The sequence below is a fragment of the Anser brachyrhynchus genome (assembly GCF_964034855.1).
Source record: "Anser brachyrhynchus genome assembly, chromosome: 13".
NCBI lineage: Eukaryota > Metazoa > Chordata > Aves > Anseriformes > Anatidae > Anser > Anser brachyrhynchus.
In genome coordinates this window covers 8,389,634-8,403,838 of record NC_137708.1, presented here as the reverse complement: position 1 = coordinate 8,403,838, position 14,205 = coordinate 8,389,634, and the positions used below count along the sequence as shown (strand labels likewise).

The window sequence follows — 14,205 nt, the reverse complement described above, 5'->3', positions numbered from 1 at the left end:
GCCCTCCCCCAGGAGGAAACAGCAAGGGAGGGAGGGGATCGACCCTGGACTCCTGCCCTGCACCTCCCAGGGGCAGCTTGGGCGTGCAGCCATGGAGGATACTGGGGACAGTCACAGAGGAGCATCCGATTGCACAGAGACACATCCATCGGCACTACAAGCAGGCAGGTATAAGCCAAGCAGTGAGACAAGGTAGCAATGAAAGAGGGCTCCATGATCCAAGTCCATGAACGCCTCCCCCTCCATCCTATCTTGAACACTCATGGCTCAATCTCAGGAATGTCACAATCACAGTGGAAAATCAAAATAAAAAAGCTATGTAATCCAGTTTGTAAAGCCCTTGAAAAACACAAAATCCTCTATAAAAACGGATTACAGAGATGTTTCCTGGAAATCTAGAAGTGCATTTCAGCCTCCCTCCTCTTCCACCCTCCCAAAAAAGGGAAAAGAAGCTAGGGACCCACGGCACTCCTCCCCACACACGATGTGCCTGCACTGAGCGCTCTTTCCTAGCAGCTCCCTATCAGGCCCTTCTATGCAGATGGCAAACTGTGCATTTCTACGCGGTTTTTGTCCTAGATGTTGATTTGGGGCATTACCTGCTGCATTTACCCAAGCCTGTGGGCAAGGCAACATGCAGCGGTGGCAGGAAGTCTCCCTGCGTCAGGGAGAGGGGGAGATGCCTGCCAGCCTCCCACATACTTTTTGGTTCATCCCTTTCCAGGTGGGCCCCAACAGGCTCTGGGGGACAGTGCAATGCACTGCTGTGGTTCTGTGAGCTGCAGGAGCCCAACAACAGCCACGAAGGGACTCGCACCCCCTGCAGCACACGCAGGCCTGCAGGTGCTCAGCAGGATAGTGTCCTCTTGAATCAGGGCAGTCTTGTAAAAATCCAGGTATCTTGCTTGGCTGTGACAACGCTATCAGCTGAAGAAAGCCCTCACAAGACACTCACATGCCAACGGTATCAAAATACTTAGCTCCAATACCATTATTATTCTGGTAGATTACAATCAGCATTTTAAAATCTTGACTCGAGTATCCACAGTCAATGGTGGTGGATCAATTTTCTGTTAGGAATTTTTATATTGTGAGAGTTTTTGTACTGTCATTCTTATTTGGAACAAACAAAACAATTGCAATATTAGCATTCCCAGCAGAGCACGCATTTAAGTTCCTGACCTGTTATTGCTCAAGGACTTCTGCAGCTGCAGATGCCTGCTTTGAGCTACGGCTAGGTCACTTTGAATGATGCTCATAGAAGAAGGATCAAAACACTTACAGCTTGATCAAAAGGACATTTTATGAACATTGCAGCCAGAGTTAAGTGCTGATGTGAATACTTAAATTCGCCTTTATATTAGCTCAGCTTAGTTCTAATAAAATTAACACCCTTTTAAATAATGCACTCAGTTTTTATTTGTTTCATGTTTTTGTGCCTTATGGCTTTGAAAACATATCCTCAAAACCTTTCCATCACCCTGAGAATGTCCAGCTGTGTCAGGATCTGGAAATCAACTTCTCCAGCGGAATAAGAAGGGTAGCTGCTTGTGTTATTACTCCACCTGCTCCAACCTGGATTTATCCACCAAAGGTTTATTTTTTTTTTGTCCACCACAAAAGAGGCTAAAATAGTCATAGCCCTTCTTTTCCCCAGTAGAAATAACTATCTGTAAATAAACAATTAAAAACTGAACTGCAAGCACCAGCAGTACCAATGCTCCTTTGAAAACAGACAACAGAAAAAACAAAGCAGTGAAAAATCCAGTCTCTTTTCTGCTCTTATACTTGCACATTAGAGGAAAAATGAACTTTCCAGTCCAGGACAGGGAATGTCTTATTGGTGCAATACAGCCATTTAACTGTTCTTTAGAGATATTCATCTCAAAAGACAGAACAGAAAGAGCATTTTCCCCCCTTTTATTTATTTATCTTTTTTGTGCCAACTCACCTTAGCTGAAAAGCACATTGAGATTGTAATTATGGGAAGGCCTCATCTAGTAGATTTGTAAACTCAGCTATCAGCTTGAATTACTGGAATTAGCAAGGCTAATTTAATGTCACTGTTCAAAATAGCTCAGATTTGGAATTTCTTAATGGCCTTAGGAGAAGGAGCCTTTATGCATACTGCAATCTAGGCTTCATTCTTAGACTAAATTCCTTCTCATAGATTTTGTGAATGCCCTGTTTTGTAGCCAACACAAACTCTGTCCAGTAAAATAATGTAAGGACTCAGAATGAAAAGAGATTAGCTGTTCCCTGCTCCTGTTATTTTAAAGCAGAAATAACTTTGGCTTCTACTGATTCATAGACAAAGCTTGAAATGCAAAGCATGCTCAACTCCAGATTCAGCATGAAAAGGACCTTAAAATATTCCCGAGTGCAAGTAATGGACTTATTAGAGGGATGAAAAGAGGCACTTTTCACAGAATCCCAAGCTCCTTAGTCCTGTCATATCAATAATCTTGCTTAAGAATTTCATTCTATTTACATTTCGTTCCCTTCAAAATATCTTGCCCAACTCATAGGAAATAAAACATTTACACTTTTAAAGAGCTGATTTATGTCTGCTAGCGCTCAGTGGCAAGTGTTGTAAAATGTCTGCGGATCACCCAAAGCGGGAGCGTGCGTGACAGCGTCAGGACGGTGTGTGACAGAACAATCCCGTACACCACGCAGTTTTACACCTGACAATTTATAAATGAGGAGGTGATTTTATAGACTTGGTTAAAAGCATCGTTTTTAAATAATGGCAGTCAATTGTGTTGGAACTCACTGTACCTGCAATCTGTTCTCCTCTCCTTTATGTTTAACACCCACAAAAACAAAGCTGACAATGACAAAAAAAAGAAAAAAAAAAAGCTTTAGAGATATCAGGAAGGAAATCTGCCTGGCTGTCCTTAAGCTACCAAAACTTACTATTTTTTTCACCCAGTTTGCTTAGTCTTTGCAGGACTGTTTAACAAAAAGTAGCACTAAACTAACAGGGGTAATTTTGACCCTTTATTTTGAAGAAGTGACTAAAGACCAATGGTCATTCAGGAAGAAATTACAAAAGCCGGTGTAGAAACAATAGGAAAGCAGATGGAGTTATCCCCTGATCACTCCTTTTTACGGAGCACAGTGGGATTTTTCTCCGCTCGGCTCCGCGTCCCTGTGACGATTTGCACCTGTCAGGAGTGCAGCAGCACGGAGGGGAGACGAGACGCATCAAGCCACATCTGCACCGGCAGAGACCCAAAATCCCAAAACACCGAGCTGTGACGAGTGGCCTTCCCAGGACAGCCTCTGCACGATGCGTGGCACTGGCCAGCAGTGGCTTCCACAGACCTGACCGCGGGGTTTTGCTCTGGAAAAGCAAAGCGTAGAGATTGCGTGCTGCCATTCACCCAAAGGCCTCGCAGCACACCACAGGCATTAATTACGCTCCCTGCTTTGCAGAGGTTAATTAAGCACTGAAGCCTCGTGGTCCTCAGGAGCCAAGCACAAGCTAATGGCTAAAACTGAGCTGACGTTGCAAGGAGGGTCCATGAGCATCAATGGGCAAACTGGAAAAAGCACCCGAGTGCCCCGAGTTGCTTTGCAGCAGCATCCCCCTCTTTATAGCATGCTTTTAATTCCTCCGGCTGGGTCCCAGCAAGTCCCCCTGCAAAGGCAGCCGTTCGAGGCTTTACTCTGAAAATGCTCTTTATGACGAGGCATGGGAAACAGACACACCAGGGAGCAAAGTCCCGCAGTCCTCTCTCAGTGCACCCGCCCAGCCCTTATTCCTTCAGGACCCCAGCCAGTCTTTGACCTTAGCGGTCATTTTTCTTAAGGATGAACTCCACAGCCCTGATGAGAAATTAGCCAAGAAGCAACAGAAGGTCCCCAAACCATCCTCGCTCCTGCCTGTTACATGCCGCTGGCTACCAGGCAGCTGTGTCACCCCACCCTGGGTGGGACAGGCTGCAGAAGATGCCCCGGCTGCGTTTTTCTGCCCATCCTCCCAACCCCTCCCGCCCCAAGAAGCAGCACTGTGAGCAGAGCCCTTAGACAAACCATTTGCCTTGGGCACATGTGCCAAGAAACAATGGATTTAGATGAGCAGCCTGCAGACCCACAAACACACTTTTTCCTTAGCTCTAGGTTTTTGTAACCAATGCAAAAACAAAAACACAAATGCATAAAAAATGATACTGGTGCAACAGAAAGCTGGACAGCAAAGGGGGATTGCCAGCCCCCTCAGCTAACAAAAAGTGCTAGCTGTGCTGCAGCTGTAGCCTGGGAAACCCATTAAGACCACATGGGGTGTCAAATTGTATGTAACATGAGTGCCGGACTTGCAGGCACCGTGTGACGGCAGCCCCACAATGGAGCCGGGCGGAAAGCACGTCCAAAGAGACCGGAGATGACAGAGTTTCTCAGCACATGCCTGCCTTTGCCTCCAAAAGCATGGAGGAGCAGGTGAACAGGCACAGCCCTGCGCAGCCCCCTGAGGAAATGCAAAGACACTGTGAGTTTGCTCCAAGAGACCTGAGCAGTTGCAGACAGAGGAAACATCCTCCAGCCCCTGCCATGGGATGCACAGAGAAGGATCGCGGGGACAGACCCAGGCTGATGCAGGTGTCCTCCTGTGGAGCAAGGGTTGCTGTAGGAGCTGCATCTGTTTGCTTTGCTTTATGGTTAGTGCAGTCCCACAGCCATCCAGTGCCCCACAAAGGCACCTCCTGTTGGTGTGGGGAGATGAGTGGGTGGCACTGGACTCAGAAACTGAAGTATTTAGGTGGCAGAGGGATTGCACAGGCTGCAGAGGACTCCCTGGCTACCACAAAGCCATGGTGTGGCTTAATACCAACTGATTGAAAGAAAAAAGCCCTCACTCCCCATCACCTGCTGCAAGATGCAGCAGAGCAAACACTGCAGTGCCTGGAGAGAGCAACCCACCAGCACCGCAGCCCTGCTCCCACCCAAGCATCCCACCCGGCTCCCACCCAAAGCATTTCAATCCCAAATGCCAGCAAGAGGGAAACACCACTGTTAGGTGCTAGGGTGCCACTTTGCAGAGACATGGGCCACCCAACCCACGTCCCCTGCCCTCGGGAGCCCTCCCCAACAGCCCAAAAATACCGGTGAGGGCACGGTCCCAGGTCAGCAAACTCCCCCTGGGCCCTGCTGCCTGGAAGATGAGGCAGAGAGCAACAGCAGTGGGGGTGCCCAGGGATGTCCCACAGCTCTGTATAGTCCCCCGTGCCCAGGGAGCCCTGGAGCATTAAACCCAGACTCAGGTTCTGCTGGCCAGAGCTGGCATGTTGGAAATCAAGTTGGTCAGTGTGTGGGGGCTTGTAGGAGGTTTCAATGGGATGTGAGGGATTTGGTAGCCTCTGGGCAATCCCACACAGCGGTCCCAGTTACCTTGTATCCTACATAACAGGACATGGATAAGTATTTTTACAGACAAGTTTCTGCTCTTTAATATATGCAGCTGATCAGGGTTAGTCTTACTGCCATTAGCAACCGAAATCACTCTCAAACTTCCTGCTTCCCCACCCAAGAACAGCAGTTCTTTTCATTCAACATGTAGAAATACCTCCTCGCAGTCTGCTTATTTTTTGATTTATTTTATCTTTTTTGTTGGTACACAGAATCATTTTTCTTTTTTCCACATTTTCTAATGAGTTCTGGCGGTGGGAAGTTGTTTGTAAATCACGCAAGCATTTGTTTTACTGGAAACATCTGCTTTAACACATTCGTCTTGAAAAAACATTTTTTTAAACAAAGGTATTAAGCTGCAATGTAAATTGGGCACATCTGTTTATGAGTCACTGCAATAGCACTGCCTCCAATCCACCAGATCACACAGATCTCCAGGGGCCTGATCCAGCAGAAATTGGAAACTTAGAGCTCACTCTGCTCCCTTTTCCAGCACTATTTCTCATAGAGTATTGCTGACTGATTTAATAAATTAAGGGCACTAAATAGGAAAGACCTATTTAGCACCTGCTAATAGCCTGAAGTACCTGGCTCAGTTCGGCAAGGTACTTCAGCCGGTGCCCAGCTGTACGCATGCCCAAGGACTGATTTCGGTGGCATTATTTGTGCGTTTGGGGACTACCAGACCTTCCTCTGCCTGCAGTCCCGCGCTGCCTCCGTTGTGTTCAGCCATTCAAAGCATTTAGAGAAGCTGAGTGGAAGGAAAGGCATCAGCTGAACCTCTAAGATCAGTACCTGGCCCACAAGCTGGCGCTTCCTCCCTGGAAACCCAACAGTCAGCAGACCTCAGGCAGGAGAAACCACACAGCTTCTTCCTCTAGAAGCTGCAGCAGCTCCCAACACAGCCCTCCCCTCCGGACAGACACCTCCAGCAAACACACCAGGCTCCAGCAGCGACCTACCCAACCTGATGATCGCCGCTGCCCCACATCTGGAAAAAATCGGTGTATTGGTGAGAGCACCCACGGACAGAACGCACATCAGCCACGCGGAGGGGCGAGCCAGCCCTGCATGCAGCCACGTGTTTGCTGCGTGGTGCTGGGCACACCTTGAGCCTCTTTTCGTCTTTGCAACAGCAGAAATAAAGCTACAAGTGCCAGGAACAGAAATCAAATGCGACAGCACATCAGGCGCTCCCTGACAGCAGACACCGAATCACAAGCAAGAGAGTTTGCCCTTGGAAGGGAGGGAAAGGAGAGCATTTCTGCTATAAATGCATTCTTTCACATTCTCTGAGCTTGCCTTAGCAGATGATTTATGTGGACAAGGGAAGAGGAGGAAATACTGCAGGCTGTGTTCTGCTATGATTTTGGGGAGCACACAACTTTTATTTACTTTTTACCAGAACGATCTACACGGAAACCAGAACAGGACGAGCAAATGTACCAAAGCTGCAGAGCAGCCGGTGGAGAGTTATCAGGGAGGCAAAGGATATTACTCAGACTCTGATAATAACCACCAGCTCCCACCTGCCAACTGCAGTCTGCGTAACACAAAAGTCCAAAAACATGCTTCAGCAGATGTCTGACTCCCCAAGCAGGAAGCGTCTCCAGTATCCATGGGACACAAGCAACTCCAAAATAGCTTCAAGCCCAATGATTTTACAGAGACTCAAGATACTGAGTGCATTTGAATTAAAACAGGAAGGGAAAAAATAAAGGATATGTATCACATTGCAGTTGCAATTTACATTTCAGAAATCCTGCTGGGAGTCCTGTGTTGGACCTTAGATGGTGACATACGCCCTGGCAGCCTGTCCAGCTGCCGAAGCAGCCACAGCCTGGAGTGAGCAAGGTCCCACAGCAACCAGCAGTACCTGCCACTGCAGTGCATCCACCCCAGCATGCCTGGTTAGGAGCAACTAATGGCATATCATAAAGCAAGGGAGCAGCCAGCCATAGATAGGATGCAGTGACCCTGGGCACGCAGGGACTTTCAGTATCCAGCAAAGGACAACCAGACAAGGCTTTTTCTCGAAGTAAGGTCTCAGAAAATAAAAGCACTGCTAGCAAGTAACGTCCTCGGGCTGGGTTTGTATTTATGACCCATGCTGGGCGCAGACCCAGCCTCCTGCTGCAGCTGCCCTGTGCAGGGCAACCCATGCGGGAAGCGCCTGGGACAGCAAGATATTGTCAAGAGCTCTAAATACCGCTGAAGACATTTTCTGAAACAACAGAAGCTAGTCAAAATGCCAGATTTCCATTCCCACAGAAAACATGGAATGTGCTACTGCTCCAAAGCAGAACAAAGGCAAAACGTGTCCAAATTTTCTGTTGCTTGAAAAAAAAAAAAAAAAGGCAAGTTGAATTGGGGAGGCCAAAACATACCACTCCAACAAAGTCCAATCAATTCATTTAGATTTCATTTTTCCCGTGGTGTAATTAAAACATAATCTCAAACAAGGACAAAAAGCCACTCTGGAGTGAAAGCTGATGATATTACACATGCCAGTATGGGCAAACAGGCTGTTTCTGCATTTCCCCACTGCAGGAGCAGAGAAAGATGTTTGAATTTATTTCCAAAACAGAAAACCTGTCCAAAACCCCAGCATACTTCACCACATCTCAGTTCCAGCAGAGAGGCATTTTCCAATCAAAGTCTCCCCATCAGAAAACTTCCAGCCTGCCCTAGAAGCACCACGGTGGAAGGTTAAGTTCTGGGGTCAGCCCTTTTTAGCCCAAAGTGAGATATACCATAGACCCACAAGAGCTGGCAAGATTGACAAACCTGGCTTTTGCAATTCAGAAGCACTCAGCTGCGTGAAATTTGTTGATACAGCATAGAGCCATCTGGGTTCTCCTCAGAGCCATGAAAGCCCTGGAAACCACAAGGGCCAGGGATGCGTGGTGAAGGCAGAGCGCAGCCCACCAGCATCCACTGCGTGGGAAGGACCTCTCTCCTCCAGTTCACAGCTCATTTATCTCCCTGTGCGAGGGGTCGGGAAGCTGGTGGAGGTCCATCAGGGAATTGGTGGAGCCAGCGCTTGGACACACCTGGTTCAGTTCATGTTACTACTGGTGTTGGCCCCAGTGAGGACGGCAGATGTGCACGCACAGGTCACAGCTAATGCAGAACAGTTGAAGAGAGCTTCCTCCTGACGAATGATGAATTCCCCCGTTTCTGAAGCGCACTGAAAGTGAACAGAGCAGTGTTGACTCAGTAACCGATCGTGTCCTGGTAATACACGAACTGACGAGTGATTTGCAGTCCAGACCCAAATGCAAGCTATTTTTACTTGCAATTACAGCAAGACAAGGGTTGGGGAGAAGAGAGAAAGAGACATGAATTTCATGAAACATGAAAACACCAAGTCCTGGGAGATTTCTCTGGAGGAGCATCCCTCTCCCTCTCTCCTTTATCTTTTCAGCAAGGGCTAAAAAGACAGGCTCCTTCCAGGCCAGGTTTGTGTTTCCAGCTGCTGGCATAGAGAGTATCAACCACCAGTGCCAGGTGCTCGGATCAGGTCCATGTACATGCACTTGTATTCATAGAAAAATGTAAAAAACAGTTTTCTAGAGTGCAATGCTCCGTCTGCATCTATCCTAACCTGATGGATCTCGGATAAGGAAATCACTACCGTGTAGGCTCTCACTCAGCCACATCTAAGTAAACACCAGCTCCGCAGAGCCTTCACTTGCTGCCATAATGCAATGCTGCAGCTTGCACTGCTAAGTCATTGGCGTGATATCCCATGTAAAAATACATATTTGTTCAAGTTCAATGAAGGGAACCAAGATGCCAGGATTTTTCAGGCAGTCTTGAGAGTTTCAGCATTTCCCATCTTCTTCCCTTTAGGGCTCAAAGGTACTGTGAAAGTTGTACACAAGTTTTCTAGTAAGAGCTGACTTCCACGGTCCACCTGAAACAACATCTATCCTCTTGGACATCTCTCTCAGGCCGAGATGATTGACAGCAATGCAACAGCCCCAGCTGAGAGCCCAGGACCCTCTCAGACCCTTTCGATGAGACAGGGTCACCTGGACCAATGTTAGTTGTGTTTGCAGTTTTTGCACAGTTTCCCCAAGATGTGTTCCAGGCAGATGCATGTCAATGCCATCCTAAGCCAAGCTTTGTTTAGGAGTCCTTGATGGATCTTAGTTCCATGAGCTTCCCTTCTTGTGTTCTCGACTCCATACAACCTCCGGGTGTCCCTGCTGCACGATGTCCTTCACATTCAGTACTCGTTGCCTGAAGTCCAGTCCCCAGCATTACAGTGGCATGCTCCAAAGGATCCCAGTGTTGCCAACCCAGTCGTGCTTTCAACCAGTGGCTGTGGTTTGTTTCCACATGCCACCGTTTTGCAGCACTGCAGCCACAAATCAGCTGCAGTGTTGTCCCATGCCTACTCTCCTCCGGCGGTACTCCGGTGGTCAAAGAAACCCGGCCATTGAGGTATAACCAGAAGCAACAAATTGCAATGTGATCACAAGGATGAGATAACAAGGGCACCCACCTTTGCTCCGTATCAGGGCTGAAGACAATGCAGTGAGGTGTGCTTACGTAGAAGTCCACAAGAAAAGGACATAGGCTGTGCCAGCCTGTCCTGGATTGCAGAGGAGTGGAAACACTGCCAGTAATGAAAGCAGCTCTTCTTCACGCAGGACACGTCCAACATTTTCTGAGACCACGAGCCCCAGCAGACACAGGGCAGGACAGGGATGTGGGACAGCCCAGCCCAACACACACAGGACATTTGTGGGATGTTTTATGGCTGAGGGCAGCACACCGACACAAGCGCCGGGCACACGCAGCAGCTGGCACAGCTGGGACATGCTCTGGGGCAGGAGCCCTCTCCCGCCACACCAGGAAGGGCTGCTCGCTACAGACTCATTTATTACATCACTGTAATCACTCTTATCAGCTTACCTGCAGTAGGGCATTAGTAAAAGCCAAGCCACTCATGAAAGGGGCACCCTCTCCTATGTGAAAAGTCAATCAACACGTTGTATTGTTATCAGGCTTGCAGACAAACCTCTCTTTGTATGGCAAACAGGCACAGATACGAAGCCCTGACTATCAGTGTAAGGTTATCTTGTCAGTCCATTAGCAAGTACCACCTGCTCTGCTTCTGTCTGAAATATCCCTTTATTGTCGTCCCTTAAAAAGAAATCCATCTAAACTATTTCGTCTCTCCCTGAAGAAAAACAGCACAGAAAGAAGTTTGTATTGAGTCAGGAACTGTGTTTCCCAGCTTCAGAAGAACTCATGCATTTTCAAGCCACAGAAAAACAGATTCATCATTCTTTAAAGATAAATATGACTATCACTATTGCAACTGGGCAGATCTTTGCATACTTGAAATTGTTTTGATGCGTTCAGTCATGTATAACGTTGCACTCAGTAACACTTTAAAGATACATCAGCTCCCAAATTACACTGTTGAAAAATGTCTCCTTAGACACTCTGGCACAACACAAACTGTTACTCAAACTTGCAATCTATGTTTAAGCCTGAATAGAGGGAAAACCTTTTGCCAGAAGAGTAGCATTACAAACTACTGGGACTAAAAAGCAACCACGGATTTACAAAGACTTGTGCGTTTGTATGGTGTAAGAGCAGCAAATCATCTCACCTGACCTTGGGTATATCTCAAACTGTTAGATTTCACCCGGTCACCATATACTGAGGCCAGGAACCAGACTTGTCTGCATTGATTTGAGATTCCAAAAGTATTTAGACCAATTTCCTCTCACATCGTGAATGTGATGCATTTGATTTACGGCTACACAACTATCAAGGATTTAAATGTCCTGCACTGATCCTGCTTTAAAAAACCTGGTACATTATTCTTCACTTTTGGTCAAAGGGGACCAAGGAAGTGGAAACCAGCTCCTAAAAACGCAACATACAAATGCCTCAGTCAGATTTAGACCTGCTACCACTACACTGAAAATATTTTTAAAAAATACAACTCAAGACCAGAAAAGTAAGAACATGGGATTAACATACCCAGTGGATTTACTTACTGATTTCATAGATGTTTTTGTATATATACAGCACTTTGCAAAGTGCATACTTATACTAATACACGAACTTTCTAGTTTTTCAGCTGTGGACTTAGCATTGCTTTGGAGGAACTCTCAGCATAAAAGTTAAAAGCAACCTTTAAAATATACACATTTTATATCCTGTGAGGCCTGAAACAGTCACACCATCACAAACAGCCATCTGAAGGGTCCTATAAACAAGCGCATCTCTGAAAGCCACCAATAATTTACCCAGTCTGTCAATTAAAAACTAAAAACCAAAAAAATGTTGTTGATTTCAAAAGTGAATTAGTGAACTTGATACTCAGTTACAGTTTCAGCCAACTGCTTTGCGTGACCCCCCTCTCTATCTTCTTGCTTATATTTGAACAGCGACAAAGAATTCTTGACTTCCAACCAAATTTTCATTAATAGGAGAAATTTCAACAAACACAAACACTTGAAATAGAAAAGCAATAATCAAGCTATTGCACTGTTTTATTTGGTACAATTCCAGCTCTTCCATCAGGATAATCTAGCTGACATTCGGCCTTGTCGGATTTTTGCCCTGGGACAGGATGAATGTCTTGTAAAACAGCATGTTTCTGCTATCCTTGCTTCAGTCAAGCATTCAACAGCACCGTCTTTGGAAAAAAAAAAAAGTTGCTGCTACAAAAAATACAGTTAAAAGTCCTAACGCTTTTATTAGAACAGGAAAAAAATAAATAGCAGAAGGATACTGCTTCAAACCAGAGCAGCTCACCTAGTCACAGGGGACAAGGACGGGGCACCTCTGCTGAAGGTGGGGCAGAGCCCCGCACAGTAAGTGGGTCCTGCGACAGATCTTCCTGCTGTACAGCAGGAAGGCACAACAGCCGCGTGTCCCCACACTGTCAGCAGAATCCACACAGACAGGGACGTTTTCCACCTGCTGAAGGAGTATTTTCAAGCAAATTGGGTATTTCAAAACGTGTCTCTCAGCAGACAGATAAACATCCAAATGAACTGAGTGTCCAGGCTCGGCACTAAATCAGGCAGAGCAGCATCAGCAGATACTTGCAGCTCAGATACGGGCACCCTGAAGGCATTTACAGAGAAACAATCGCCATAATAAAGAATCCGAAGAGGTGATCTTGTAAATATTTTAAATGCCGCTGGGCTGCCTCCAAACACAAGCAGTGAGAGAGCCCCAGCAGATGCCCGCGCACTCACAGCACCCTTGGTGCATCCACCACGCTGTCCTGTTACATGCAGATACACCCGCCAAGCAGCAAAGGTGGCCAAAAAGCCTGAGGACAACCATTTTCCAGCATGAATACCCACTTCTAGAGGAAGCCTTCCCACAGGAATGGGCTGTAGAAACCACGAGGGCTGCAAACAAACTGACCCTGCCTGGCCTCTAGTGCTGCCACTGCCCGGCACCCACACCCCCCTCTCTGACCACAAACAAGCAGCCTGCTGCTCTTCATGGAAAAGAAATTCAGATGCCGTGGCAGCAGCAGCATCTCCTGTTCCCTGCCACAGCCTGGGGATAGAAGGAGCTCAGATTCCCAGGATGTCCAGAAACAAAACCGGGAGAAAATGGGGGTAATGAGAGGAACACAACCAAAGAAATTTGTCAAGACTTCCTGAGATGACCCAGCCTAGAGGACACATCAGTGGCTAAACAAGGCAGAAGCTATTAAAGTTACAGAACTTGGAAAAGCAAGGGACACCTGGTGCTGATCCTGACTTTCATCCAGCACCCAGGTACAGCATGCGCGGACTGCTGGAAAACCACACAGCCAGCTTGGCTGGGCAGCAGAAGCCGCAGCAGAAAGCAGGGTGCAGAAACAAGGTGCTTTCTGAGCACCGCGCCAGCAATGGGGCTCAAGCTGCAAATTCCCTCTGCCCTTATAAATAACCAAGGGAGATGAGAAAGGCAACACTCCCTGCTGTCCAACCTGCACGAACAGCCAGGCAGGGGAGCTGTTTTACACACACACACTGCCAAGCCATCTTTATATATCTTTATTGCATACATCTATCCTTATACATCTCATGGGATGAGGCCAACTTCCCTTCCCAGGATAAACTATTTCTGCTTAATTCTGCCAAATCCATCTGTTCCCAAGACAACTTTTGTTACTGCCTAACACAGATATTTTGGAAGGGTAAATCTTCCCCTTTTCCCCTGACCCCAGCTGCTGGACTGCTCAGGATGCTCCCGGGTGATGCTCCTGCCACTAAAGGCACCGTTTCCATCCCAACAAACTCCCCAATAGCCTACAAGCTGCCCAGGGCACTGCATCCACTGCCACCTTTGCAAACCACCTGAAAAGGCTGCACCTCCTCTCCCACAGCCCCTGCTAAAGCCATTCGGCACAGGAGCGTCTCCAGCACCCATGTTTTATTTTCAGGCTTCCTGGCAACCGGCTTGTCAGTTATAAGTGGCATCTTGAGTGAGAACGCCGGAGGTGAGCTAATTAGCGGGTGGCTGTCTCGAGCAGCAGCGAAGCGCCAGCTTCCCCAGGCTCTGTTTGCTTTGGGTACGTGGTGTAGGCTGACTGATCTCAGCAGTGTGCGAGGACATGTTTGTATCATAGATTCTGGAATGCATTTGCACTGACTCGCAATTTGGGGGAAAATACTATAATTTATTCGCTGGCATGATTTGCCATTGGTGTGGCATAAATATATGCGTGCGTATGTACACATCTCTATTTTTGGAGCTCCGCGCACAGGGTGCCAGTTCCACGGTTACTCCATTGACAAACAGGAAGCGCTC

At 47.3% G+C, this 14,205-nt stretch overlaps 1 protein-coding gene across 2 annotated transcripts in view; it reads right to left on the bottom strand.

Moving 5' to 3' along the window:
• The window catches only part of GPC3 (glypican 3), a 149,247-nt gene that overhangs the window by 10,033 nt on the left and 125,009 nt on the right, over positions 1–14,205 (bottom strand). Inside the window, exon 8 of one of the 2 annotated variants that reach the window (XM_080553709.1) lies at positions 8,466–8,602. The exons of the other annotated variant lie outside the window; for it this stretch is intronic. Coding sequence (XP_080409835.1) covers positions 8,484–8,602 — 119 coding nt within the window. The 3' untranslated portion in view covers positions 8,466–8,483. The remainder of the gene's footprint in view (positions 1–8,465; positions 8,603–14,205) is intronic. 2 annotated transcript variants of the gene reach the window in all.